At 38.0% G+C, this 26,419-nt stretch overlaps 1 protein-coding gene across 1 annotated transcript in view; it reads left to right on the top strand.

Annotated features, from left to right (window-relative positions):
• Positions 1-26,419, top strand: part of bckdk (branched chain keto acid dehydrogenase kinase) — a 64,920-nt gene that overhangs the window by 24,518 nt on the left and 13,983 nt on the right. Inside the window, exons 5-7 of the mRNA XM_039662059.2 lie at positions 20,922-21,041; positions 21,357-21,455; positions 23,548-23,621. Coding sequence (XP_039517993.2) covers positions 20,922-21,041; positions 21,357-21,455; positions 23,548-23,621 — 293 coding nt within the window. The remainder of the gene's footprint in view (positions 1-20,921; positions 21,042-21,356; positions 21,456-23,547; positions 23,622-26,419) is intronic.

Genomic DNA, 26,419 nt, shown 5'->3' with positions numbered 1-26,419 from the left:
CAACGCACCTGTGTGAGAGCTCATTCTGTGGTCGCGTTAAAAAGGACGGGGCGACTGGACACTTGGTGGCGCTATAACTGTTAAAAAGGTGCCAAAATGATGTATTTCTATGGCAAATCCCATGAAATGGATGAAAGCGGCCCTCTACCTGCCTGATTTGCATGAAACCTCACAAAACCGGGCGTGCGCATGCGTCAACTGACCCAATAGAGGCCTGGAAACTTTTATGGATGTCGGTCCACCGGTGGCCCTTTAACTGTTATAAAGGGGAAAAATGCTCCATAAAATCATATGCAGAATGACATTTAAGTGACTGAAAAATGGTCTGCTCTGCTCAAAACTTCACCAAATTAGCTGAGCATGTGCGCCATATTATTCTAAGGAAGCGTGCAAAGTTTTATGGAGATCGGGCCATCGGTGGAGGTGGCGCGGTTTAAAAGGTGAAAAAACAAAACACCACATTTCCATGAAAAATGAGCTAAAAAGGCAAAAAAGCGACCCTCTCCACTCCAAGGCACATGTTAAAAAGCGTGATAAAGTTTTTGGAACGCAGCAGTGCAAGCGCCAAGTGCGTAGACCCAACGGTTTTATTTTTATAGGCCTTTTTAGTCCCTTTTTAGCCCCTATTATTAGGGGTTCAAGCACAAAGGGCTGAAACCCTATTGTTATTGTTAATTTACCCATAATGCAACATTCTCCATGTAAAACTGATCGTGCAGGACGAACCGTAAGTCCTAGAGACCTGAAACTTTGTGGGCTGGTAGTACTCATATCCGCCGACAGCGTCGTCACAAAGGCGCGCCCCGATCGGCCTGACGGGGGCGCTACAGCGGGCAAAAGTACGAAATGGCTCATAACTCCTCAACCGTCGGGCGTAGGCTCAAGTGTCTTACATCGTTGGAATCCTTGGCTCCAGCCGGACAAGATGCATGCCTCGGATTGGCTCGTCACCCGGGTACATTTTCGGGTATTTTGCGTTTTTTCGTAAAACCTACTTTTGCGAACTAGTCCTAGGTTTTTGGCCCGGCCGGAACCAAACCAATGCGGCGAGATTCTATGGAGTCCGAATGTCAATAATTATCAAAAAAAAGTTGAAATTTGGGTTCACGGTCCCTGAGGGCCGCCAAAACGTCCCAAGTGGGAGGAGCCCCTTTGACTAAATGGCCTATAACTCGTCAACGGAACGAGATATTTGCACCAAACTCAACGCACCTGTGTGAGAGCTCATTCTGTGGTCGCGTTAAAAAGGACGGGGCGACTGGACACTTGGTGGCGCTATAACTGTTAAAAAGGTGCCAAAATGATGTATTTCTATGGCAAATCCCATGAAATGGATGAAAGCGGCCCTCTACCTGCCTGATTTGCATGAAACCTCACAAAACCGGGCGTGCGCATGCGTCAACTGACCCAATAGAGGCCTGGAAACTTTTATGGATGTCGGTCCACCGGTGGCCCTTTAACTGTTATAAAGGGGAAAAATGCTCCATAAAATCATATGCAGAATGACATTTAAGTGACTGAAAAATGGTCTGCTCTGCTCAAAACTTCACCAAATTAGCTGAGCATGTGCGCCATATTATTCTAAGGAAGCGTGCAAAGTTTTATGGAGATCGGGCCATCGGTGGAGGTGGCGCGGTTTAAAAGGTGAAAAAACAAAACACCACATTTCCATGAAAAATGAGCTAAAAAGGCAAAAAAGCGACCCTCTCCACTCCAAGGCACATGTTAAAAAGCGTGATAAAGTTTTTGGAACGCAGCAGTGCAAGCGCCAAGTGCGTAGACCCAACGGTTTTATTTTTATAGGCCTTTTTAGTCCCTTTTTAGCCCCTATTATTAGGGGTTCAAGCACAAAGGGCTGAAACCCTATTGTTATTGTTAATTTACCCATAATGCAACATTCTCCATGTAAAACTGATCGTGCAGGACGAACCGTAAGTCCTAGAGACCTGAAACTTTGTGGGCTGGTAGTACTCATATCCGCCGACAGCGTCACAAAGGCGCGCCCCGATCGGCCTGACGGGGGCGCTACAGCGGGCAAAAGTACGAAATGGCTCATAACTCCTCAACCGTCGGGCGTAGGCTCAAGTGTCTTACATCGTTGGAATCCTTGGCTCCAGCCGGACAAGATGCATGCCTCGGATTGGCTCGCCCTTCAGTCGACAATTTGGAGTAAATTGCGTTTTTTTGAAAAACAAACTTTTGAGAACTATTTCTAGGTTTTTGGCCCAATCTAAACCAAACCACTGCAGAAATGTTCTCTGGAGTCTCACTGTCTATAATCATTAAAAAATTTCACAATTTCAATTATAGGTTGCTAATTGGAACCAAAATGTTTGATGGCACGAGAGCCACTTTTACTAAAATGGTTATAACTTGTGACTGGAATGAGATATTTTTGCTAAACTTGGGACACCTTTTCCTGAGCTCATTGTGAGGTCACATGAAAAAAATCGCGATGATTGGCCACTTGGTGGCGCTATAACAGGGAAAAAAGTCATGAAAATGGCCATTACCGCAACCAACCACTAGTCAAATAAAAATTGGCATGCAGTCTGTTTGTCCAGGGTACCTTTATAGTCTATGAGAACATTGGTGTATCTAAAAAAACTCAGTATAGGTCATCGGCACAATGCCCTGAAGGAGCCTGAGAATTTTCAACCCTGCGTTTTTTTCATGGGAGTCCCCTCTTCACACTCCTGAATCCTTGACGAGTCCAATGATACCAAACATGCCAGGTTTGGCCTTATAGTTTTTGTAACGGTGACATTTAGAGCTTTGAAAAAAATAAATGAATAAATGTTGTTATCTTCAGAGGTGTTAGTTTGATCAAGACAAAAAAAATAGGCAATTTGAAAACAGGCAAATAGCTTTAGTAATTGACATAATGCCCAAATGTAAATAAGTTTCTAAACTTCATATCGAAATGAGATATTTACAACACATTTTACATATATATGGGCACACTTTGAGGACTACTAAAAAAAGTGGTGTAGATCAGGCAAGACAAGATTCTGTTACTGTCAAAAAAAGGCAAAAATATATTTTCCTAAGTAAATTGTTGATATTGGCTGTAGATGTTCTTTCCTATGTTCTGATTTTATTTGTTTATTTGGATCCTCATTAGCCTTCTCTTCCTGGGGTCCCAACAATCAAATACAAATACTATGTTTAATCAAAACCAATAAAAAGTTAGGTCAATGAACCTAACATTTATTCCAAATATCAAAAACAACAATTTACCATATATAGTGTTATTAAAGGTGCCATCTGTAAAAATTGAAGTTAAAATATCGCAAAAATGAGCTACACGCATCAAAAGAATGAGAAGAAATAAGGTTGATGATGTCATTAAAAAATAACAAGTTATAGTGCTGCTGAGATATTAACCTTGAATTTATTTCAGCATGCTAAATTACTAGCCGCAGCCCGGCAGGTGTCATAATACCAGTTTCAGCCATGGGAGGCAGTATGCGGGCAGGCAACATAACCATCAGTCAAACTGCAATACACGAATAACTCGCATGGCTTGTGGGTCTACATCTACGTGAACCTGATGTCAATCATGTGGAAACAGCCCACTACTACATTTCAGTTCTGGGAAGAGTTCAAAAAATTATTGGTCGATATTATGCATAAGGAATACATTCTGGTAAGTTGTAACATACTGTTTCTTTCAACAGTTTTCGAGTTCTTTTACCATTAGCTAGTAGAGATGATCGTTTCACGTGCACTCTGTTGTGTAACATTTACAAGCACCAAAAGTGTATTTATTGTTTGAATTGCGTAATAAAATTAACAAAATCTGAGAGCTGAGATTTTTTATATATCATAACTAACCTGCTCCATCTTGTCTGTCATTCTCTGTGTCCTTTTCTGTGCATGACCAAATTGATGTGTGGCCTGAGAGCGTGTGAAAACTTTTCACTGAAAAGTGTCAATTGCGTGTCTCGCGGAGAATTCATGAGAGTTGGCAGCTCTAAATGGCGCTAGCTTGGTCAACCTCAGTGAATGCTCTCTGTCAAATTAATTCAAACTAACAATAGAAATGTAATATGAAAAAAAAAAAAATACCATTAAACTACAAATAATAGTCTGGGCTTTTTATTTTCCCATATCGTCGGAATGCACCGGCTTGTATTTGATACAGGCGTCTATGAGATGGACTTTATAATTTAGTGCTGAGATGTTGTTCATTGAGTCTCTAATCTCTAAAAATCTCCAAATGCTACACGTGAAACTGCGGCCTTCCAACCTTTTACTATCGTGTCAAATGATTTGATTAATATGCACTAGGTAGAGGGAGCAAAACAGCGCTCACCTGTGTTGTTTGAAGACGTGAGAGTGCACATGAGCGCGGCCGCTACACAACTCACTTTCTGGAGGTATACTGCGCCCATCTGGTATGGAATATGGAGTATGATTTGATTTTTTTTTGACAGATGTCACCTTTAAAATAGTTTCACCTTTAAAGTAATTTTCCTAATTAGAAAATGTGTAATATCAATGGTAAATCCTTCCATAGTTTCATTCTTCTATACATTACAGTCCAATGTTTTGTAGTGGATTTTGAAACAGGAAACATCTCTTTTATGCATGCCTGGTGTTAAAACATGAGTAGCACTACTATACAAAATTTGAGAGTACAGGAAATTTGGAATTCTTGACACAGAAATATTTCTTATAAAACAAAGCAGACACAATCTTTCATCAGTAGGCTACATTCTTATTCTTATATTTTTTGTCTTTATGCACTCATTCAAAAGCCTATAAATAATAAATAAAAACAAAAATTGATGAGCGTATGTGACATAACATGCTGAAGAAGCATGCACAGTTTCATGGAGATCGAACCATAGGTGGCGCTATAACTGTTAAAAATCTTTAAAACCATGCATTTCCAATGGTAAATTGCCTGTATTGGCTGTGAATGGTGTTTTCCATTTCCAATATTTTCCATCTACTCCTGAAAGTCAAGGTGGATTATTGGGAGGAATTGTGAAGCATTGTGTTTTGAGTCAAATCCAATATTGGATTCCATTTGTATTGGATTCAGAATCAGAATCCATTTGTATTCCAGTATTGGGTTTGAAAGTTTTTATTTTTCTTCACAAATTGCGGAAATTGAATCATTTTTGAATCATTCATCCCAAAAGAAACGGTAGGGTGCAACAGTCCACAAAATTCACAGTTCAGTGTATACAATTTTGTGTGCGATACATTGGTGTCATGGTTCAGTTCATTTTAGATACAACAAAAAGAAAGAAATGCCAAAGAAATTTCCTTTTAATTTTTTTTTTTTTTTAAATTTAAACTAGCATCATAAAGTATGATCATTTTTTTTACTTTGAACAAAGATGGAGATATACTTGACTCTAAATATGGTATATCATGGTAAATCATGCTTTCTACATAACACTTAATGTCTTTTGATGCTTTTGTGCTTAAAGGCCTTCAAGGCCTAAACTGCTTGAACCCCGCTAAATGCTGCTTGCAGCTTTAATTATTATTATTATTATTATTCTCCCCTAAAACGCATCGTGCAGCCCAAACCGTAAGGGCTAGAGCTCTGAAACTTTGTCAGATGGTAGTACAAAAATCGAGGAGAGGTTATCAAATTATGAGCCCGATTGGCCCATAGGTGGCGCTATAGCGACCAATTGCGCGAAACGGCTCATAACTCCTAGACCGTAAGTCGTACACTCAAGTGTCTTATATCATTGGAAAGCTGGTCCCCTGACGAAAAAAACGTATATCTCCGATTTCATTTCCGGTATGAAAATTTTTCCGCCATTTTGAATTTTGTTGAAAAACTACTTTTGCGAACTAGTCCCTGGTTTTTTGCCCGATCGGAACCAAACCAGTGCAGAAATGTTCTCTGGAGTCTGAAGATCAATAATTATCAAAAAAATGTTGAAATTTCTATTTCCGGTCGCTAGGGGAAGCAAAATAAACGTTGTGGGAGGAGCCTATTTTACTAAATTGGCTATAACTCAAGAAGTAAATGAGATATCTTCACCAAACTCGGTACACATGTGTACGAGTTCAATTTGAGGTCACAGTAAAAAAATAGCGACGATTGAACACTAGGTGGCGCTATAATATGAAAAAAACATAAAAAGGGCTATGGCCACATGACCGTTAGTCCGATTGACTTGAAAATTGGTATGCAGTGTCTTGGACCAAGGCCCCATGTATATCTATGAGGACATTGGCGTATCTAAAAAAACATGGCCGCCATCGGCCAATGAAGTTTGTGCATCTATGAAACAAGGTTAACGAAGGCCGATCAGAACGAAACTCGTTGGGCATGTTTGACTCATGGCCCTAGAGGTCTGTAAGAATTTTGAAAGAAATCGGCCACTAGTTGGCGCTAACGAGTTTTATGGCTCTGTTATCACGTGGTGTTGCACACACCCCCACAATATGTATATCAATTGATAGATCTCCTCACGGTGAACAACTTTGCCTCAAGAACAATTGCTGTCAATCAAATAGTTCGTTAAATATTCACGAATATGTTAAAGACGTACTTTTGCAAACTAGTCCCTGGTTTTTTGCCGGATCGGAACCAGACCAGTCTAGGACATTTCTTTGGACACTCTAGATCAATAATTATCAAAAAAAAGTTGAACTGTGTCATTTGTTTTGCTATAACAGGGTCATTAATAAAAGGGGGTATGACAAAATGCACCCAAAAGCCTATAAATCCTAAAGGAAAAGTCAGAACTTCACAAAAATTGATGAGCACATGTGTCATAACTTATTCAACAAGCATGCAAAGTTTCATGGAGATCGGACTATAGGTGGCGCTATAACTGTTAAAAATGTTAAAAACAATGTATTCCCTATGGTAAATTGCCATTATTGAAACTTAAACCTTAATGTCTTTTGATGCTTTTGTGCTTAAAGGCCTTAACGGCCTAAACTGCTTGAACCCCGCTAAATGCTGCTTGCAGCTTTAATTATTAGGGGTTCAAGCACGAAGTGCTGAAACCCTATTGTAATTGTATTGATTTTTATTATTATTATTATTATTATTCTCCCCTAAAACGCATCGTGCAGCCCAAACCGTAAGGGCTAGAGCTCTGAAACTTTGTCAGATGGTAGTACAAAAATCGAGGAGAGGTTATCAAATTATGAGCCCGATTGGCCCATAGGTGGCGCTATAGCGACCAATTGCGCGAAACGGCTCATAACTCCTAGACCGTAAGTCGTACACTCAAGTGTCTTATATCATTGGAAAGCTGGTCACCTGACGAAAAAAACGTATATCTCCGATTTCATTTCCGGTATGGAAATTTTTCCGCCATTTTGAATTTTGTTGAAAAACTACTTTTGCGAACTAGTCCCTGGTTTTTTGCCCGATCGGAACCAAACCAGTGCAGAAATGTTCTCTGGAGTCTGAAGATCAATAATTATCAAAAAAATGTTGAAATTTCTATTTCCGGTCGCTAGGGGAAGCAAAATAAACGTTGTGGGAGGAGCCTATTTTACTAAATTGGCTATAACTCAAGAAGTAAATGAGATATCTTCACCAAACTCGGTACACATGTGTACGAGTTCAATTTGAGGTCACAGTAAAAAAATAGCGACGATTGAACACTAGGTGGCGCTATAATATGAAAAAAACATAAAAAGGGCTATGACCACATGACCGTTAGTCCGATTGACTTGAAAATTGGTATGCAGTGTCTTGGACCAAGGCCCCATGTATATCTATGAGGACATTGGCGTATCTAAAAAAACATGGCCGCCATCGGCCAATGAAGTTTGTGCATCTATGAAACAAGGTTAACGAAGGCCGATCAGAACGAAACTCGTTGGGCATGTTTGACTCATGGCCCTAGAGGTCTGTAAGAATTTTGAAAGAAATCGGCCACTAGTTGGCGCTAACGAGTTTTATGGCTCTGTTATCACGTGGTGTTGCACACACCCCCACAATATGTATATCAATTGATAGATCTCCTCACGCTGAACAACTTTGCCTCAAGAACAATTGCTGTCAATCAAATCGTTCGTTAAATATTCACGAATATGTTAAAAACGTACTTTTGCGAACTAGTCCCTGGTTTTTTGCCGGATCGGAACCAGACCAGTCTAGGACAATTCTTTGGACACTCTAGATCAATAATTATCAAAAAAAAGTTGAACTGTGTCATTTGTTTTGCTATAACAGGGTCATTAATAAAAGGGGGTATGACAAAATGCACCCAAAAGCCTATAAATCCTAAAGGAAAAGTCAGAACTTCACAAAAATTGATGAGCACATGTGTCATAACTTATTCAACAAGCATGCAAAGTTTCATGGAGATCGGACTATAGGTGGCGCTATAACTGTTAAAAATGTTAAAAACAATGTATTCCCTATGGTAAATTGCCATTATTGAAACTTAAACCTTAATGTCTTTTGATGCTTTTGTGCTTAAAGGCCTTAACGGCCTAAACTGCTTGAACCCCGCTAAATGCTGCTTGCAGCTTTAATTATTATTATTATTATTATTCTGCCGTAAAACGCATCGTGCAGACCAAACCGTAAGTGCTGCAGCTCTGAAACTTTGTCAGATGGTAGTACAAAAATCGAGGAGAGGTTATCAAATTATGAGCCCGATTGGCCCATAGGTGGCGCTATAGCGACCAATTGCGCGAAACCACTCATATCTCCTAGACCGTAAGTCGTACACTCAAGTGTCTTATATCGTTGGAAAGCTGGTCACCTGACGAAAAAAACGTATATCTCCGATTTCATTTCCGTCATGATAGATTTTCCGCCATTTTGAATTTTGTCGAAAAACTACTTTTGCGAACTAGTCCCTGGATTTTTGCCCGATCGGAACCAAACCAGTGCAGAAATGTTCTCTGGAGTGTGAAGATCAATAATTATCAAAAAAATGTTGAAATTTCTCGTTCCGGTCGCTAGGGGAAGCAAAATAAACGTTGTGGGAGGAGCCTATTTTACTAAAATGGCTATAGCTCGAGAAGTAAATGAGATATCTTCACCAAACTCGGTACACATGTGTAAGAGTTCAATTTGAGGTGACAGTAAAAAAATCGCGACGATTGAACACTAGGTGGCGCTATAAAATGAAAAAAACAGATAAACACCTGACCGTCAGTCCGATTGACTTGAAAATTGGTATGCAGTGTCTTGGTCCAAGGCCTCATGTAAGTCTATAAGGACATTGGTGTATCTCAAAAAACATGGCCGCCATCGGCCAATGAAGTTTGAGCATCTATGAAACAAGGTTAACGAAGGCCGATCGGAACGAAACTCGTTGGGAATGTTCGACTCATGGCCCTAGAGGTCTGTAAGAATTTTGAAAGAAATCGGTCACTAGTTGGCGCTAACGAGTTTTATTGCTCTGTAATCACGTGGTGTTGCACACACCCCCACAAAATGTATATCAATTGATAGATCTCCTCATGATGAACAACTTTGCCTCAAGAACCATTGCTGTCAATCAATTCGTTCGTTAAATATTCACGAATATGTTAAAAACCTACTTTTGCGAACTAGTCCCTGGTTTTTTGCCCGATCGGAACCAGACTAGTCTAGGATAATTCTTTGGACTCTCTTGATCAATAATTATCCAAAAAACGTTCAACTTTGTAATTTGTCTTGCTATAACAGGGTCATTTACAAAAGGGCGTGACAAAAAGCCCCCAAAAGCCTGTAAATCCTAAAGGAAAACTCAGAACTTTACAAAAATTGATGAGCATATGTGTCATAACATGTTGAAGAAGCATGCACAGTTTCATGGAGATCGGACCATAGGTGGCGCTATAACTGTTAAAAAGCTTTAAAACCATGTATTTCCAATGGTAATTTGCCATTATTGACTGTAAATGGTGTTTTCCATCTCTGATCATATCATAATGTTAAAACCAGTGCAGTACAATTCTCTGGACTCTCTAGATAAATAATTAAAAGAAAAAGTTGAACTACGTCATGTGGATGACTATAATAGGATGGCTTCAACATTTAGTGTGTTGAAGCCATCTATTACTACACTTTCAGTGTCCCTGAAAGCGTTGATCTCTTCAATAAACAAGTCAGAACATGTGACATTAAATAATCATGAACATTTTCAGACAGATCTGACAGAATATGCCTAAATAACAGTTAAAAAGGTGAAATGATATCAATATGATGGTCTATTAAGCCAATAAGTGGTGTTTTACTGCCCTCTGCTGTTCAAAATAGTAATTGTCTCACTACTCAACTATAATTAATATTATGACTTTATTAATTAACTATTTTAACATTTGCAATCACATTTAGTCAAATATTAAACACAATCATTTTTTTTGTCAAAGTTTATCACTTCAGTTGTTCTGAATCTTCACATAATTGCTATTAACGTGGTAAATAGCTATACTATATTCCTAGAATCACATTAAAATCCAATCATCCAAGCCCCAATCACTGTAAATAATGATAAATCATGCTAGAACGTGGTCAATTAATGTACACTATGGTCAGAGGTGTAGTGGTAAAAAAAGAGGTGGGTAAACTATAAATTCAGGTGTATTATTTTGAATAATAAGACACTATGGGCTGTTACTCTAGGGTCTGATCAAATTAAATCATTTACACTGAAAAATCACAATTGCATAAAATAATGTTATGACATTTATTTAAATTTACATAAGAAACTGGGAAAGAATGATACTACTTTTAAACATTTAACACTAAACCGCCAGTAGGTGGTGGCAGGCGACCGTCTTAATGAGTGAGTCATTCAATTCATTCATTCAAACGATTCGTTCAAACGGCTGATCATTCAAGAATGAGACCGATGTTTTTGAATGTGTCTTTGAATCTTTGACTCAATCGATTCGTTCAAAATGCTGAATGATTCAGTAATGAAAACACGTCGAGTGTTCCTGTGACATGTGCCGTGGTTCTGTTGTGATTATTGTTTGGAACTATTTTCGCTGCTGAAACACAACAAAAACAGCCAATATAGCATCTAAAATGTAAGTGATTTAATTTTTTACTGTTTATTGAACTGTTGTAGGAAATCAATGTCACATTTTCAATCGTGATGGTGTTCAGGAAAAATAAGAGACCCCATTTACACCTGGTATTAAAATGCGATCTGTATCCAGACAAGTTATCCGGATAATAAGTAGCGATTCCATTTACACCTGGCCACATAAATGTGTTTTTGCAAAACGGATATAAATCCGATCTTAAACTCCCGCGTATGCAGATTTAATGGATTGAACGACACCAAAAGCAACAGATATGAGCTGCATTTCGTTGATCATCAGCTAATTTCCAAATCAAAGACATCAATAAAAGAGTGGCAACACCGCTGGTAAGATAATTTCGTTTCTTTACTTGAAGATGATTGTGTGTTAAGCCTCTGTGACTTACTTTCACTTTTATTTGCGATGTTTGCACGTTGGCTCGATGAATAGACGCTCAGCTGCTCATCTGCGGTGATGGGTGATCCGTGTCGCAGTAGCGCCGTCATATCTGACAATATCATGACATATAGCCTATATAACAAGCTCGCTCGTTTATTTTTTTGCCTTTTTGGGAGGATTAAAATATACATATGTGGTTTCAACAACCAGATTGCGTTTACACCTAGTAAAGATCCGGACACAATGCAAGCCAGACTACCTCCAGATGTGGTCAGGCAGATCCGATCGCGATCACAACGCATTTACACCTTGCATTAACATGCGTTTTTTTATTATCCGGATAACTTATCTGGATACAGATCGCATTTTAATACCAGGTGTAAATGGGGTCTGAGTGTGTTCTGCGCTCATTTGTGTAGATTTCTGCTCGAGAGGCTGCGCGAGGGTCAACAGTACAACCTTACCGTCAGTAATAGTCAACAACACAGTAATGCAGCGCAATATAAGAGTTCGTCTTAGGTGCCTGTTGACTTTGGATCAATGCATTGTTTGTGTGTTGTTGCATAAGGAGATAAAGAAATAATACAATTGGTGACAGTGATCAATCAACACAAAAGGAACAATGATATAAATGAACAAAGATATGAGTACTAATCACAATAAAACAGGCTGTAAAAAAATCATTGAAACAAACAATCTTTCAACATGGCTCAGGGCACATGTCTGGCAAACAAATTAATCAATTAGCAGCGCACAGGCTGACAGTGACATTAAATCATAAAAAGGCATAAACAATGTAAACACAATCAAATTAATAGATGGACTCACGTAATTCATGAAGACACACACAGTTATGCATCAAAATGCCAGGAAAGAGTGCAAAGAATGAGCCAAAGGGTTCACAATCAATTTATAGGCAACAGGTGAGTCGTGCATGGTGAAGTGGCAGAGTCTCATTGAAAAAGCGAAATGGAGTTGAAAGAGATTAGAAAGCAAATCTTTTCAATTACTATTATGAATTATTTAATTATATCCATTATGCAATATTGGTTGGTGTTTTTCTATAAATCCAGCAATGAACATGTAACAAGAAAAGTCATTGAGAAGAAAATAACAGTCAGCCATTACCTCATGAACCATGGTTAAACCAACAACTAATAAAATACAATTGTGAACATTATGAATCCCAACACCATGGTGAAAGACGCTTAACAGACAGAATAAGTTAGGGATTACGCAAAGCCTGCGGGTTTATATTCGCTATAACAACCGCCTCGCTCTACATTACCCTGCTTATTACAGTGCTACCTACCAAGTAAATCAATAATTTGACTCAAAATATAGATATAAACAGGAGTTTATTGATTTAAAAAACGATTGCCGATAAAAAAGAAAAATAGTCCGTTCTGTCTCTACGTTTAGAATCCATGGCAACGCTCTGTTTTTCATGGCAACGGTGTGTTATACTTATAAGCAGCGGCCTGTTATAACAACAGACCGCACTCTACATTGGAATTCAACCAAGCCATATAAGAAACAAATAAATACCGTTACCGAGCTAACAGAGCTACGTAAACAGAGCGAACAGGAGAGCACTCGTCTGCAGACGTCAATAATGGAATATACTCCCGATCAAACTCCGCTTCCCGAAAGTTATAAACTGCCTCTGGAACCTAGTTAAGGTACAAACATCTATTCAACAAAAATAGTGATGCAGTTAAGTGTTTTTTCGCTCAGCCGAGCCCTCTCTGTTGCTGTGTGGAGCAGCCTGTGTCAGTCACCTCTTCCTGAACGTCGCTCACTCAACTCGCGCACTGCGGTCTCGTGAGGAACGCAGCTTTTTGACATACAGTATTTCTTGTTCCCGAACACAAATATTTTTTAAGTATTTGTTCGGAATAAGTATTCGTAAAAAACACATTATTTGTGCCTTTCCGAATACCGTATTCGGCTCCACCCCTAGTACACACTATATTTTGCATAGTTAATTTATTTAACAAATTTCTTTTTGTTAATGTTTTGCAGTCAAACTATACATATACTGTACACACTATAAATGTGTGTGTGTTTGTGTGTGTGTGTGTGCGTGTGCATGCATTTGTGTGTAAGCATGCTTTATGAAGTTAACATGAAAAAAATGGTTTGCTTTAGTGCAGAATATTGGAGAAACAAAGTATTTCAAAATGGAAGTGTGCCAATAAGTGGTCTTCTACTGCCCTCTGTTGGCCACTTTTCTTATTAATAGTCTTTGCACTTGCTATATTGTGGTAAACCATCCTATAACATGGTATATCAAGGTAAACTATGGAAAATCATGTTAGATTCATGGTAAATCATACTAGAACATGGTAAATCATGAAAAATCACATTGAAATATGGTTTATCATGGTAAATAATGCTTGTTACATAAAACTTAATGTCTTTTGATGCTTTTGTGCTTAAAGGCCTTAAAGGCCTAAACTGCTTGAACCCCGCAAAATGCTGCTTGCAGCTTTAATTATTATTATTATTATTATTCTCCCCTAAAACGCATCGTGCAGCCCAAACCGTAAGTGCTGGAGCTCTGAAACTTTGTCAGATGGTAGTACAAAAATCGAGGAGAGGTTATCAAATTATGAGCCCGATTGGCCCATAGGTGGCGCTATAGCGACCAATTGCGCGAAACGGCTCATAACTCCTAGACCGTAAGTCGTACACTCAAGTGTCTTATATCATTGGAAAGCTGGTCACCTGACGAAAAAAACGTATATCTCCGATTTCATTTCCGGTATGGAAATTTTTCCGCCATTTTGAATTTTGTCGAAAAACTACTTTTGCGAACTAGTCCCTGGTTTTTTGCCCGATCGGAACCAAACCAGTGCAGAAATGTTCTCTGGAGTCTGAAGATCAATAATTATCAAAAAAATGTTGAAATTTCTATTTCCGGTCGCTAGGGGAAGCAAAATAAACGTTGTGGGAGGAGCCTATTTTACTAAATTGGCTATAACTCAAGAAGTAAATGAGATATCTTCACCAAACTCGGTACACATGTGTACGAGTTCAATTTGAGGTGACAGTAAAAAAATAGCGACGATTGAACACTAGGTGGCGCTATAACATGAAAAAAACATAAAAAGGGCTATGACCACATGACCGTTAGTCCGATTGACTTGAAAATTGGTATGCAGTGTCTTGGACCAAGGCCCCATGTATATCTATGAGGACATTGGCGTATGTAAAAAAACATGGCCGCCATCGGCCAATGAAGTTTGAGCACCTGTGAGACAAGGTTAACGGAGGCCCATCGGAACGAAACTCGATGGGCATGTTCGACTCATGGCCCTAGAGGTCTGTAAGAATTTTGAAAAAAATCGGCCACTAGTTGGCGCTAACGAGTTTTATGGCTCTGTTATCACGTGGTGTTGCACACACCCCCACAATATGTATATCAATTGATAGATCTCCTCATGCTGAACAACTTTGCCTCAAGAACCATTGCTGTCAATCAAATCGTTCGTTAAAAATTCACGAATATGTTAAAAACGTACTTTTGCGAACTAGTCCCTGGTTTTTTGCCCGATCGGAACCAGACCAGTCTGGGACAATTCTTTGGACTCTCTAGATCAATAATTATCAAAAAAAGTTGAACTTTGTCATTTGTTTTGCTATAACAGGGTCATTTAAAAAAGGGGGCATGACAAAATGCACCCAAAAGCCTGAAAAATCCTAAAGGAAAAGTCAGAACTTCACAAAAATTGATGAGCATATGTGTCATAACGTATTCAACAAGCATGCAAAGTTTCATGGAGATCGGACTATAGGTGGCGCTATAATTGTTAAAAATATTAAAAACAATGTATACCCTATAGTAAATTGCCATTATTAAAACTTAAAACTTAATGTCTTTTGATGCTTTTGTGCTTAAAGGCCTTCAAGGCCTAAACTGCTTGAACCCCGCTAAATGCTGCTTGCAGCTTTAATTAGGGGTTCAAGCACGAAGTGCTGAAACCCTATTGTAATTGTACTGATTTTTATTATTATTATTCTTCAGACTTAAAACGCATCGTGCAGCCCAAACCGTAAGTGCTGGAGCTCTGAAACTTTGTCAGATGGTAGTACAAAAATCGAGGAGAGGTTATCAAATTATGAGCCCGATTGGCCCATAGGTGGCGCTATAGCAACCAATTGCGCGAAACTGCTCATAACTCGTAGACCGCAAGTCGTAGACTCAAGTGTCTTATATCATTGGAAAGCTGGTCACCTGACGAAAAAAACGTATATCTCCGATTTCATTTCCGGTATGCAAATTTTTCCGCAATTTTGAATTTTGTCGAAAAACTACTTTTGCGAACTAGTCCCTGGTTTTTTACCCAATTGGAACCAAACCAGTGCAGAAATGTTCTTTGGAGTCTGAAGATTATTAATTATCAAAAAAATGTTGAAATTTCTATTTCCGGTCGCTAGGGGGAGCAAAATAAACGTTGTAGCAGGAGCCTATTTTACTAAAATGGCTATAACTCGAGAAGTAAATGAGATATTTTCACCAAACTCGGTACCCATGTGTACGAGTTCAATTTGAGGTCACGTTACAAAAATCGCGTCGATTGAACACTAGCTGGCGCTATAATATGAAAAAAAATAAAACCACCTGACCGTTAGTCCGATTAACTCGAAAATTGGTTTGTGGTGTCTTGGTCCAAGGCCCCATGTATGTGTATGAGGACATTGGTGTATCTCAAAAAACATGGCCGCCATCGGCCAATGAAGTTTGAGCACCCATGAAACAAGGTTAACGAAGGCCGATCGGAACGAAACTCGTTGGGAATGTTCGACTCATGGCCCTAGACGTCTGTAAGAATTTTGAAAGAAATCGGCCACTAGTTGGCGCTAACGAGTTTTATGGCTCTGTAATCACGTGGTTTGCCCACACCCCCACAAAATGTACATCGTTTGATAGATCTCCTCATGATGAACAACTTTGCCTCTAGAACCATTGCTGTCAATCAAATTGTTCGTTAAATATTCACGAATATGTTAAAAACCTATTTTTGCGAACTAGTCCCTGGTTTTTCGCCCGATCGGAATCAGACCAGTTTTGGACAATTCTCTGAACTCTCTAGATAAATAATTATCAAAAAAATGTTGAAATTTTTAAATTTGCGCATGGTGTTAAATGGTTATTTAGAAAAGGGGCCGTGACAAAATGCACTCAAAAGCCTATAAATCCTATAGGAAAAGTCAGAACTTCACAAAAATTGATGAGCACATGTGTCATAACTTATTCAACAAGCATGCAAAGTTTCATGGAGATCGGACTATAGGTGGCGCTATAACTGTTAAAAATGTTAAAAACAATGTATTCCCTATGGTAAATTGCCATTATTGAAACTTAAACCTTAATGTCTTTTGATGCTTTTGTGCTTAAAGGCCTTAACGGCCTAAAATGCTTGAACCCCGCTAAATGCTGCTTGCAGCTTTAATTATTATTATTATTCTCCCCTAAAACGCATCGTGCAGCCCAAACCGTAAGTGCTGGAGCTCTGAAACTTTGTCAGATGGTAGTACAAAAATCGAGGAGAGGTTATCAAATTATGACCCCGATTGGCCCATAGGTGGCGCTATAGCAACCAATTGCGCGAAACTGCTCATAACTCCTAGACCGTAAGTCGTACGCTCAAGTGTCTTATATCATTGGAAAGCTGGTCACCTGATGAAAAAAATGTATATCTCCGATTTCATTTCCGTCATGATAGATTTTCCGTCATTTTGAATTTTGTCGAAAAACTACTTTTGCGAACTAGTCCCTGGTTTTTTGCCCGATCGGAATCAAACCAGTGCAGGAATGTTCTCTGGAGTCTGAAGATCAATAATTATCAAAAAAATGTTGAAAAAGTCTCTTTGCGGTCGCTAGGGGGCGCAAAATAAATGTTGTGGGAGGAGCCTATTTTACTAAAATGGCTATAACTCGAGAAGTAAATGAGATATCCTCAACAAACTCGGTACACATATGTATAAGCTCAATTTGAGGTCACAGTAAAAAAATCGCCACGATGGAACACTAGGTGGCGCTAGAAAACGAATAAAACTAAAAAAGAGCTCTGACCAGCTGACCGTTAGTCCGATTGACTTGAAAATTGGTATGCAGTGTCTTTGTCCAAGGCCCCATGTATGTGTATGAGGACATTGGTGTATCTCAAAAAACATGGCCGCCATCGGCCAATGAAGTTTGAGCACCTATAAAACAAGGTTAACGAAGGCCGATCGGAACGAAACTCGTTGGGCATGTTTGAATCATGCCCCTAGAGGTCTGTAAGAATTTTGAAAGAAATCGGCCACTAGTTGGCGCTAACGAGTTTTATGGCTCTGTTATCACGTGGTGTTGCACACACCCCCACAATATGTATATCTATTGATAGATCTCCTCGTGCTGAACAACTTTGCCTCAAGAACCATTGCTGTCAATCAAATCGTTCGTTAAATATTCACGAATATGTTAAAAACCTACTTTTGCGAACTAGTCCCTGGTTTTTTGCCCGATCGGAACCAGACCAGTCTGGGACAATTCTTTGGACTCTCTAGATCAATAATTATCAAAAAAAGTTGAACTTTGTCATTTGTTTTGCTATAACAGGGTCATTTAAAAAAGGGGGCATGACAAAATGCACCCAAAAGCCTATAAATCCTAAAGGAAAAGTCAGAACTTCACAAAAATTGATGAGCATATGTGTCATAACGTATTCAACAAGCATGCAAAGTTTCATGGAGATCGGACTATAGGTGGCGCTATAATTGTTAAAAATATTAAAAACAATGTATACCCTATAGCAAATTGCCATTATTGAAACTTAAAACTTAATGTCTTTTGATGCTTTTGTGCTTAAAAGCCTTAAAGGCCTAAACTGCTTGAACCCCGCTAAATGCTGCTTGCAGCTTTAATTATTATTATTATTATTATTATTATTATTATTCTCCCCTAAAACGCATCGTGCAGCCCAAACCATAAGTGCTGGAGCTCTGAAACTTTGTCAGATGGTAGTACAAAAATCGAGGAGAGGTTATCAAATTATGACCCCGATTGGCCCATAGGTGGCGCTATAGCGACCAATTGCGCGAAACTGCTCATAACTCCTAGACCGTAAGTCGTACACTGAAGTGTCTTATATCATTGGAAAGCTGGTCACCTGATGAAAAAAATGTATATCTCCGATTTCATTTCCGTCATGATAGATTTTCCGTCATTTTGAATTTTGTCGAAAAACTACTTTTGCGAACTAGTCCCTGGTTTTTTACCCGATTGGAACCAAACCAGTGCAGAAATGTTCTCTGGAGTCTGAAGATCAATAATTATCAAAAAAATGTTGAAATTTCTCGTTTCGGTCGCTAGGGGAAGCAAAATAAACGTTGTGGGAGGAGCCTATTTTACTAAAATGGCTATAACTCGAGAAGTAAATGAGATATCTTCACCAAACTCGGTACACATCTGTAAGAGTTCAATTTGAGGTCACAGTAAAAAAATAGCGACGATTGAACACTAGGTGGCGCTATAACATGAAAAAAACATAAAAAAGGCTATGACCACATGACCGTTAGTCCGATTGACTTGAAAATTGGTATGCAGTGTCTTGGACCAAGGCCCCATGTATACCTATGAGGACATTGGCGTATCTAAAAAAACATGGCCGTCATCGGCCAATGAAGTTTGAGCATCTATGAAACAAGGTTAACGAAGGCCGATCGGAACGAAACTCATTGGGCATGTTTGACTCATGGCCCTAGAGGTCTGTAAGAATTTTGAAAGAAATCGGCCACTAGTTGGCGCTAACGAGTTTTATGGCTCTGTTATCACGTGGTGTTGCACACACCCCCACAATATGTATATCAATTGATAGATCTCCTCATGCTGAACAACTTTGCCTCAAGAACCATTGCTGTCAATCAAATCGTTCGTTAAATATTCACGAATATGTTAAAAACGTACTTTTGCAAACTAGTCCCTGGTTTTTTGCCCGATCGGAACCAGACCAGTCTAGGATAATTCTTTGGACTCTCTAAATCAATAATTATCAAAAAAAAGTTGAACTTTGTCATTTGTTTTGCTATAACAGGGTCATTTATAAAAGGGGGCATGACAAAATGCACCCAAAAGCCTATAAATCCTAAAGGAAAAGTCAGAACTTCACAAAAATTGATGAGCACATGTGTCATAACTTATTCAACAAGCATGCAAAGTTTCATGGAGATCGGACTATAGGTGGCGCTATAACTGTTAAAGATGTTAAAAACAATGTATTCCCTATGGTAAATTGCTATTATTGAAACTTAAACCTTAATGTCTTTTGATGCTTTTGTGCTTAAAGGCCTTAACGGCCTAAACTGCTTGAACCCCGCTAAATGCTGCTTGCAGCTTTAATTATTTATGTAACCTGAGAAGCCTGTGAGTGTAGTGTACTGGTTCAGCCGATGTAGAAGTGTGTGTGCGGGTGGAGGTATCGCCTCTCTCCAGTGAAACATTAGTCTTTAATGTTGACTGACTCACCGACTTAGACTATGTAGAATGCTGACTCATGAATGTCTAATGCAAGTTTGCTTATGATGAAATTAAAAATCCCCATTTTGCACAATATCTGCTAAATGTAAAAATGGCAACTGTAGGGATTACTCTAGTTAATTATCCAAACTATCCATTTGAAAAACTGAATTAATTACATTTTTTAATAATTTTTGAAAGTGCTTTCAAGCATCCAAGTACAATCTTTAGATAAAAAGGTCATGAGAAACAAATTCATTAAAATGTGTCCAGCCATTTTCCACTAGAGTAACTGGATCAATTTATTTAGTTTTCTATGAAGCCACATAAGCGGAATAACAGTTAACCCTAAAACCGTATTCTGGACAAATGTGGGCAAAATAGTTTTGATTTATTTTTTTTAAAAATACTTCCCTTGATCTGAGCGGTACAAGACTTGGCTACTTTTCCTAAGTTTGCCTCCTGAGCACACACAATTTTTTTGAATCAATTTTACAATGTTAAGTGGGTGGAAAAAACCCCTCCTTAATCTTGTATTTGGAGCAAAAATGGGCACCTATAGAAATGAATGGGAAAAACTGTAATTTAGAGCATTCTAAAATAAGGGTTTAGGTTAGGTTTTTAGCATCTTTAGGTTTTAGCTCAAATAACTTAATGGACTGATATTTTAATGTAGTTAAAAAATTAAAAAAATAAAATAAAATAAGCATAATTTACATAGAAAACATGGTACTTTTTGAAGTAAATAAATTCAAAAATACCCCCAAAATAAAACAAAAACACCATAAATGGATAGACAAAACTTTATCGAAGATAGTGATAGAACATTTATAATAAATAAAAAGTAGGATCACACCCGAGTCCTCTGTGCCCACATTTGTCCACAATTAAGGGCTATAAAGTGAATACGGTTTGAGGGCTACGACAGATCACCACTCCTAGGGTTTATTTAGCTATAATGACTGCACATTGTCTATTATATTTGAAAAAATACCGTTTAATATTATTTTGCTAACCTTTCCACCAATGTTTTTATCTTCAGATTAAAGACCAGGAGACTGAGGCTCGCTACAGCAAACTTGTAAAACAGCTTCTTGATGATCACAAAGATGTTGTCACCATGTTAGCTGAAGGATTCAGGGAATGTCGTAAACACATTTTGGTAAGATACCCAAAACCTTAGTGTTTTGTTCACCCTCAGCAGAAGAATCTTACTTTAGCATCTTTCTGCCTGGTCCATATACACAATAACATTGGTTGATATATACATTGTTTCACTGATATATACATGTCAAGTCAAATGTATTTATATAGCGCTTTTAACAATACAGATTGTATCAAAGCTGCTTCACAGTATCAATCAAGACAACTTAACAGTGCTTGTTTATTCATGAAAAAAAGACTATATATATATATATATATATATATATCAGTGAACCTGACCTAAATGTATTTTATTTTTTACATTTTTGCACAGGACGAGACTCTGGTTCGCAATTTCTTGGACACAACGTTGACGTCTCGTCTTGGCATTCGCATGTTGGCCACACACCACATTGCCCTGCACGAGGAGAACGTACGTCTCTTGCTTACAATCATAGCACCTCATTTTCAGTTTCTTGCTCAAGTCAAGTCTAGTCACCGTTGTTTATATAGCGCTTGCAGTGATAACAGGAAAATGGTGGATTTCAGCAGTTGTTCAGCTGAAGTCAGTTCATTGTTGATCAGTTCTGTTGTAAAGATCGTCAATTAATGAATTAGTAAAAGCAGTTCTGCAAAATATGATGTCATCGTCCAGCTCAGTTCAGTTCTTTATATAGCAGTTTAAGTACAGGCAAATCCCAAACAGGGTTGGTGCTAAATATAAGGATCTACCGCCTGCAGTTGATGTTGAGATTTGATCTACTGATTATCGGAAACATTCATAATGCGTAATGAATCTTAAAATCGTTTGCATTAGACAAATAGAAATTTGTGACCAGTGTATCTATATTAGGAAACTTTCCAGTTCTCTTTAAAATACCCATGAGCACATGGACGGGACATCGCAGCAGTTTGCCCAGTGACATAAGTGTCTCATACAGGCAGCCAAGTGGGCCAACAATATTTTTGCATGACCCCACAATGACAGACTAAATATACAAATGTACACTGCGATCTTCAGTAGTTCAGCTCAGACAGTTTTGTATGAGCTGTAATGCCATGTCATAATTTATGAGATGACAACACGTGACATTTTACTCTGAGCTGTTCTGAATTATGTGTTTATGGCTACACTGTCAACGCTAAAATCAATCCTCAGCTCTCAGAAAATTCTGAGTTTACAAGATGTAATTACGAGTTCAACGAGGATGTGATCTCGTAATTACGGTAATTCCGTCATGACACGAACACACCTTTTAAGTTTGACTCGAAATGGCTGTACGCTATAAATAATAAAATTTTAAGTTTGAAAAATATTATAAAATAGTACTTGGCAGAATTCTATATTAACGATATTAGTCACTTTAATTACTGTATTGATATCAGACATAATGTATGACATGCCATAAATTGCTAAATTGTTTAAATTGCTGCTATTATGAACAAAGCTGACTACAACAGATGTGCCCATTTTCTTCTGTCTGATTTTTTTTTTGTTTTGTTTAAGGCGAGACACTACAGGTGAATAGGGTCATTTTTTTAAACTAGCAGATATTACCATGAAACTTTCCCAGTTGATTACCTACATTAAGATGAGAAAGAAATATATTATAAGTTTTGTGTAATTTAATGTTTAAACATGCACTAATTTGCATATATTTAAAAAAAAAACGAAATCTGAGTATTGGATAAAGGTTGAACATTATTTTTTCATTGTGTTCACATATTAGATGAGAAAAAAAATTACAGAAGGATTTATGGATATCTACTTTTGTTATCCTGTAAATCAGCCTTAAAAAAATGATTTTCACCATTTTTTTTTTTTTGAATAAAAAGTTATATAATTTAGGCTAGGAATAATATATTTACAAATCCCTCTGTAAATGTCTTCATAATATAACTAGGTACAAGACTGGAAAGTTTGCTACTGAAGTGGAGATTTCGGACTTGGAGAATGAGAGAAAAGTCATTTTGAGAAAACTGGCTTTAAAGATTTAGCATCAGCCAATGAGATTGCACATTTAGAGTTAAATCCCCCTTTTACTTTCATGATAGGTTGCTGATAAAAAAGGAAATGACCATATTTGGATCCGACAGTGTTGTACAGGAGAAAGAGAGCTTTCTAATTGTGTGTGTGATGACGGGGTGCGGATCGTGATCACTGAGCAGCAGGATGACTTATAACGACAACTTTTGAAGAATTTATGAGAAATCTACAGACGCAAACAGACAAAGTGTAGTAAAATAATGACCTAAATGTGTATTTTGGACTTTTTTTTTCACCACAAGTCTGAAAGAAGACATGTTATTGAAGACAAAAATCTCAAAATTGACCAGTAAAAAAAAAAAACAATGTTTTTGCCTGCCGTGTCTCACCTTACACTAGAACATACTAGATATTTACAGTATGAACCATATCTCTTCCTGTGTTGTAACACTGTTTATATATAGTCAAGCCCTATTACGGATGCTTACTATATGGTTTTGTGTCTTGACAATTTTCTGTTTTCTCTGCTCTATTTCAGGCTGACTTTGTTGGCATTATATGCCGCCGCCTGTCGCCTAAAAAGATCATCGAGAAGTGGGTTGACTTTGCTCGGTGAGTATGTTGTCCGTTCTTCTGTTTGCCATCGTGCCGTCTGTTTACATATGTGAGTGCTTAAGACTCGAGGACTGTTTTAAGAGGTTATTGAAAAGCTTTTTGTTCTGTTATCAGTGCAGTCAGCTCCATTTACAGCAGCTTGTGTGTGTGTGTGAGCGTGCGCGGGCTCTGTTTTCCCAAGGAAAGAGTCAAAGCCCGGATCTCATTTGCGATTTACCAAGATGAGTGTTAAAGGTCACTGTCGAGCTACTGTCCAACATTTGCTGTGTGGGAGCAAAACACGTATTTACTTATTCTACATGAGTTTAATGTGTCAACAGTGCAGTGCATGAAACGCTTTACTACGGTTATAAATTTATAGAGGCATAATTTCAAGCTATTTATTCCAAAGTAGAAAATTAAAACAATTTACAATATTTTTTTAAAAAAAAACTTAGTTTAATAAAATATTAATACATTTTTCTTGTGCATTTAGATACAGTATGATTAGAGATGCACCGATTACAATTTTCTAGGCCGATCCCAATTTCCGATTTTTCCGTGAGTTTGACCTAGAGCCAGACCGATTTATCGGCAGGTTGAGTTGGTCACGAGACATACATTGCTTGAATAACAATTAAAAGAACATCCCCATCAGGTTCTCTTAACTCAAATAAGCATGACAAAATTTGTGACTAAATTGAAAAAATTGTAGTTGAATGACTGTCCTTTTAACTTTTGACAATGTGACTGAAGTGTTTCTTTAAAGGGATACTCCACTTTTTTTTGGAAATAGGCTAATTTTACAACTTCCTCTGGGTTAAACGTTTGAGTTTTACCGTTTTTGAATTCAATCAGCCGATTTTCTGATAATTAGAAGAATATCAGTAACCAGACAGTTTCTGGTCTCATTAACTACCATAGTAAGAAAAAAATATACTATGGAAGTCAATGAGACCAGAAACTGTCTGTTTACTGATATTCTTCTAATTATCAGAAAATCGGCTGATTGAATTCGAAAACGGTAAAACCCAACTGTTTAACTCTGGGGGAGTGGTAAAATAAGCCTATTTCCAAAAAAAGTGGAGTGACACTTTAATAGCGCGTGACAGTTATAGCAATGAGACGTATCATCTCTCCCTGGCCTGTTATATTGAAAATGTATATTTTACAATTTACAGTATGACGTTATCCATTGCTAAAATAGACTAGCTAACCACAAAGCTAGCTAATGCCACTATCATCAGTCTGTTCTGTTGTGACAATAAAAGAAACACGTTTATTTTTTAAAATGCATTATCATATTATTTTAGTTAAAAATATGTTTTGTTGCGCGTTTCTGAATATATATATATATATATATATATCGGATTTTAAACCCAACAAATATTCGTAGCGGTATCAGCCTTCAAAATCCTTTATCGGTCGGGCTCTAGTTTGACCTGCCGATACTGATTTAAGCCGATTCCGATTACATTTTTTCAAACCACTTTACAGCACACACAAATATTGATTTTCTATCTTCTCTTCAATAGAACATTTTGCATAGAACATTTTTTTAACAGATAATGGAACTATATAAATTACTCCTGGTGTGGGAAATTCACACACATCTAAAGTGCATTGTCATGGAAGAACCATTTCCTTTTCACATCCAATAACAAAAAAAAACAATTGGGATATATTTAGCAAACTAAACTTCTTTTCTTTTCTGACATAGCCTAGCCCAGTGTTTCCCAACCCTGTTCCTGGCGGCACACCAACACTGCACGTATTCTTTGTCTCCCTTATCAAACACACCTGATTCAACTTGTCAGCTCATAATCAGATGGGTTGATGAGTTGAATCAGGTGGGTTTGATTAGGGTTGTTGGTGTGCCACCAGGAATAGGGTTGGGAAACACTGGCCTAGCCTACTTCAGTTCTTGTTAAAACTTCTGACACAAACAAATTCTGTGCATTTTGAGCACTTTATGGATGGAATCGTATTTATTTTGTCCATCAAAAGTGTGCTTCCACTTTAATTGAGAGCAGCAAAAATAGACTCAGTGCCAAAACCTGCACTTTGCTGCTCACGTGGCGCTCCTGCTCGACGCTCACGCCCAACTCTGGCTCCTGGTGTGAATGCACTCATTGATTAACAAAAAAAAAAAAAAAAAAAAACGGGCTGCTCCCACATGCGGTGTGAAAAGACCGTAATTCACGAGTTTTACTACATTTGCGTTCCGTGTGCACGTGTGATGCTGTTGTTGCGCGATGTTAATCATGATGCGCCAGGCATTTGACCGGCATAAAATCGGATTAAACTGCGATCATGGCCGATCACGTGGAAATCGGCCGATTCCGGTCTCCAGCTGATAGGGCTGGGTAATAAATATCGATTTCTCGATATTAATCAATTCTCATTTTTATAAACCGTTATCGATTCTTAAATCTCAAGAATCGATTAGTCATCCTGTTTCATTTGAATGAATGGGACATTGTATCGCGGCTGCGCGCATCAAAAAAATCGCAATAATCTTTGTCCTTTGTTACTATTGATATGAAACAAAGTCTCAAATTTCAAATTACGTCCATTTTCTTTAGAAATTCAAAAACATAAATAACGTTTTGGCGCTGTGGCGTGAGATCGCTCTGGCACAGCTCAAGAGAAGCAGCAGCGCTGATCTCTCTTCCGGCTTAATAATACCAGTTACAGCGCGAAATAAACATGAAAGTGTGTTAAAAGATAGAGTACAACTTATCGATATCCATATCATGTCACATTGATTCGCTCAATCAGCGTTTCAACCGTGGAAAGACGTCAGTTAAACAGCT

This window comes from Pimephales promelas, chromosome 4 (genome assembly GCF_988280905.1).
Source record: "Pimephales promelas chromosome 4, fPimPro1.hap1.1, whole genome shotgun sequence".
Classification (NCBI taxonomy): domain Eukaryota; kingdom Metazoa; phylum Chordata; class Actinopteri; order Cypriniformes; family Leuciscidae; genus Pimephales; species Pimephales promelas.
The sequence above is the reverse complement of the archived record's forward strand: the minus strand, read 5'-3'. Positions and strand labels throughout refer to the sequence as shown.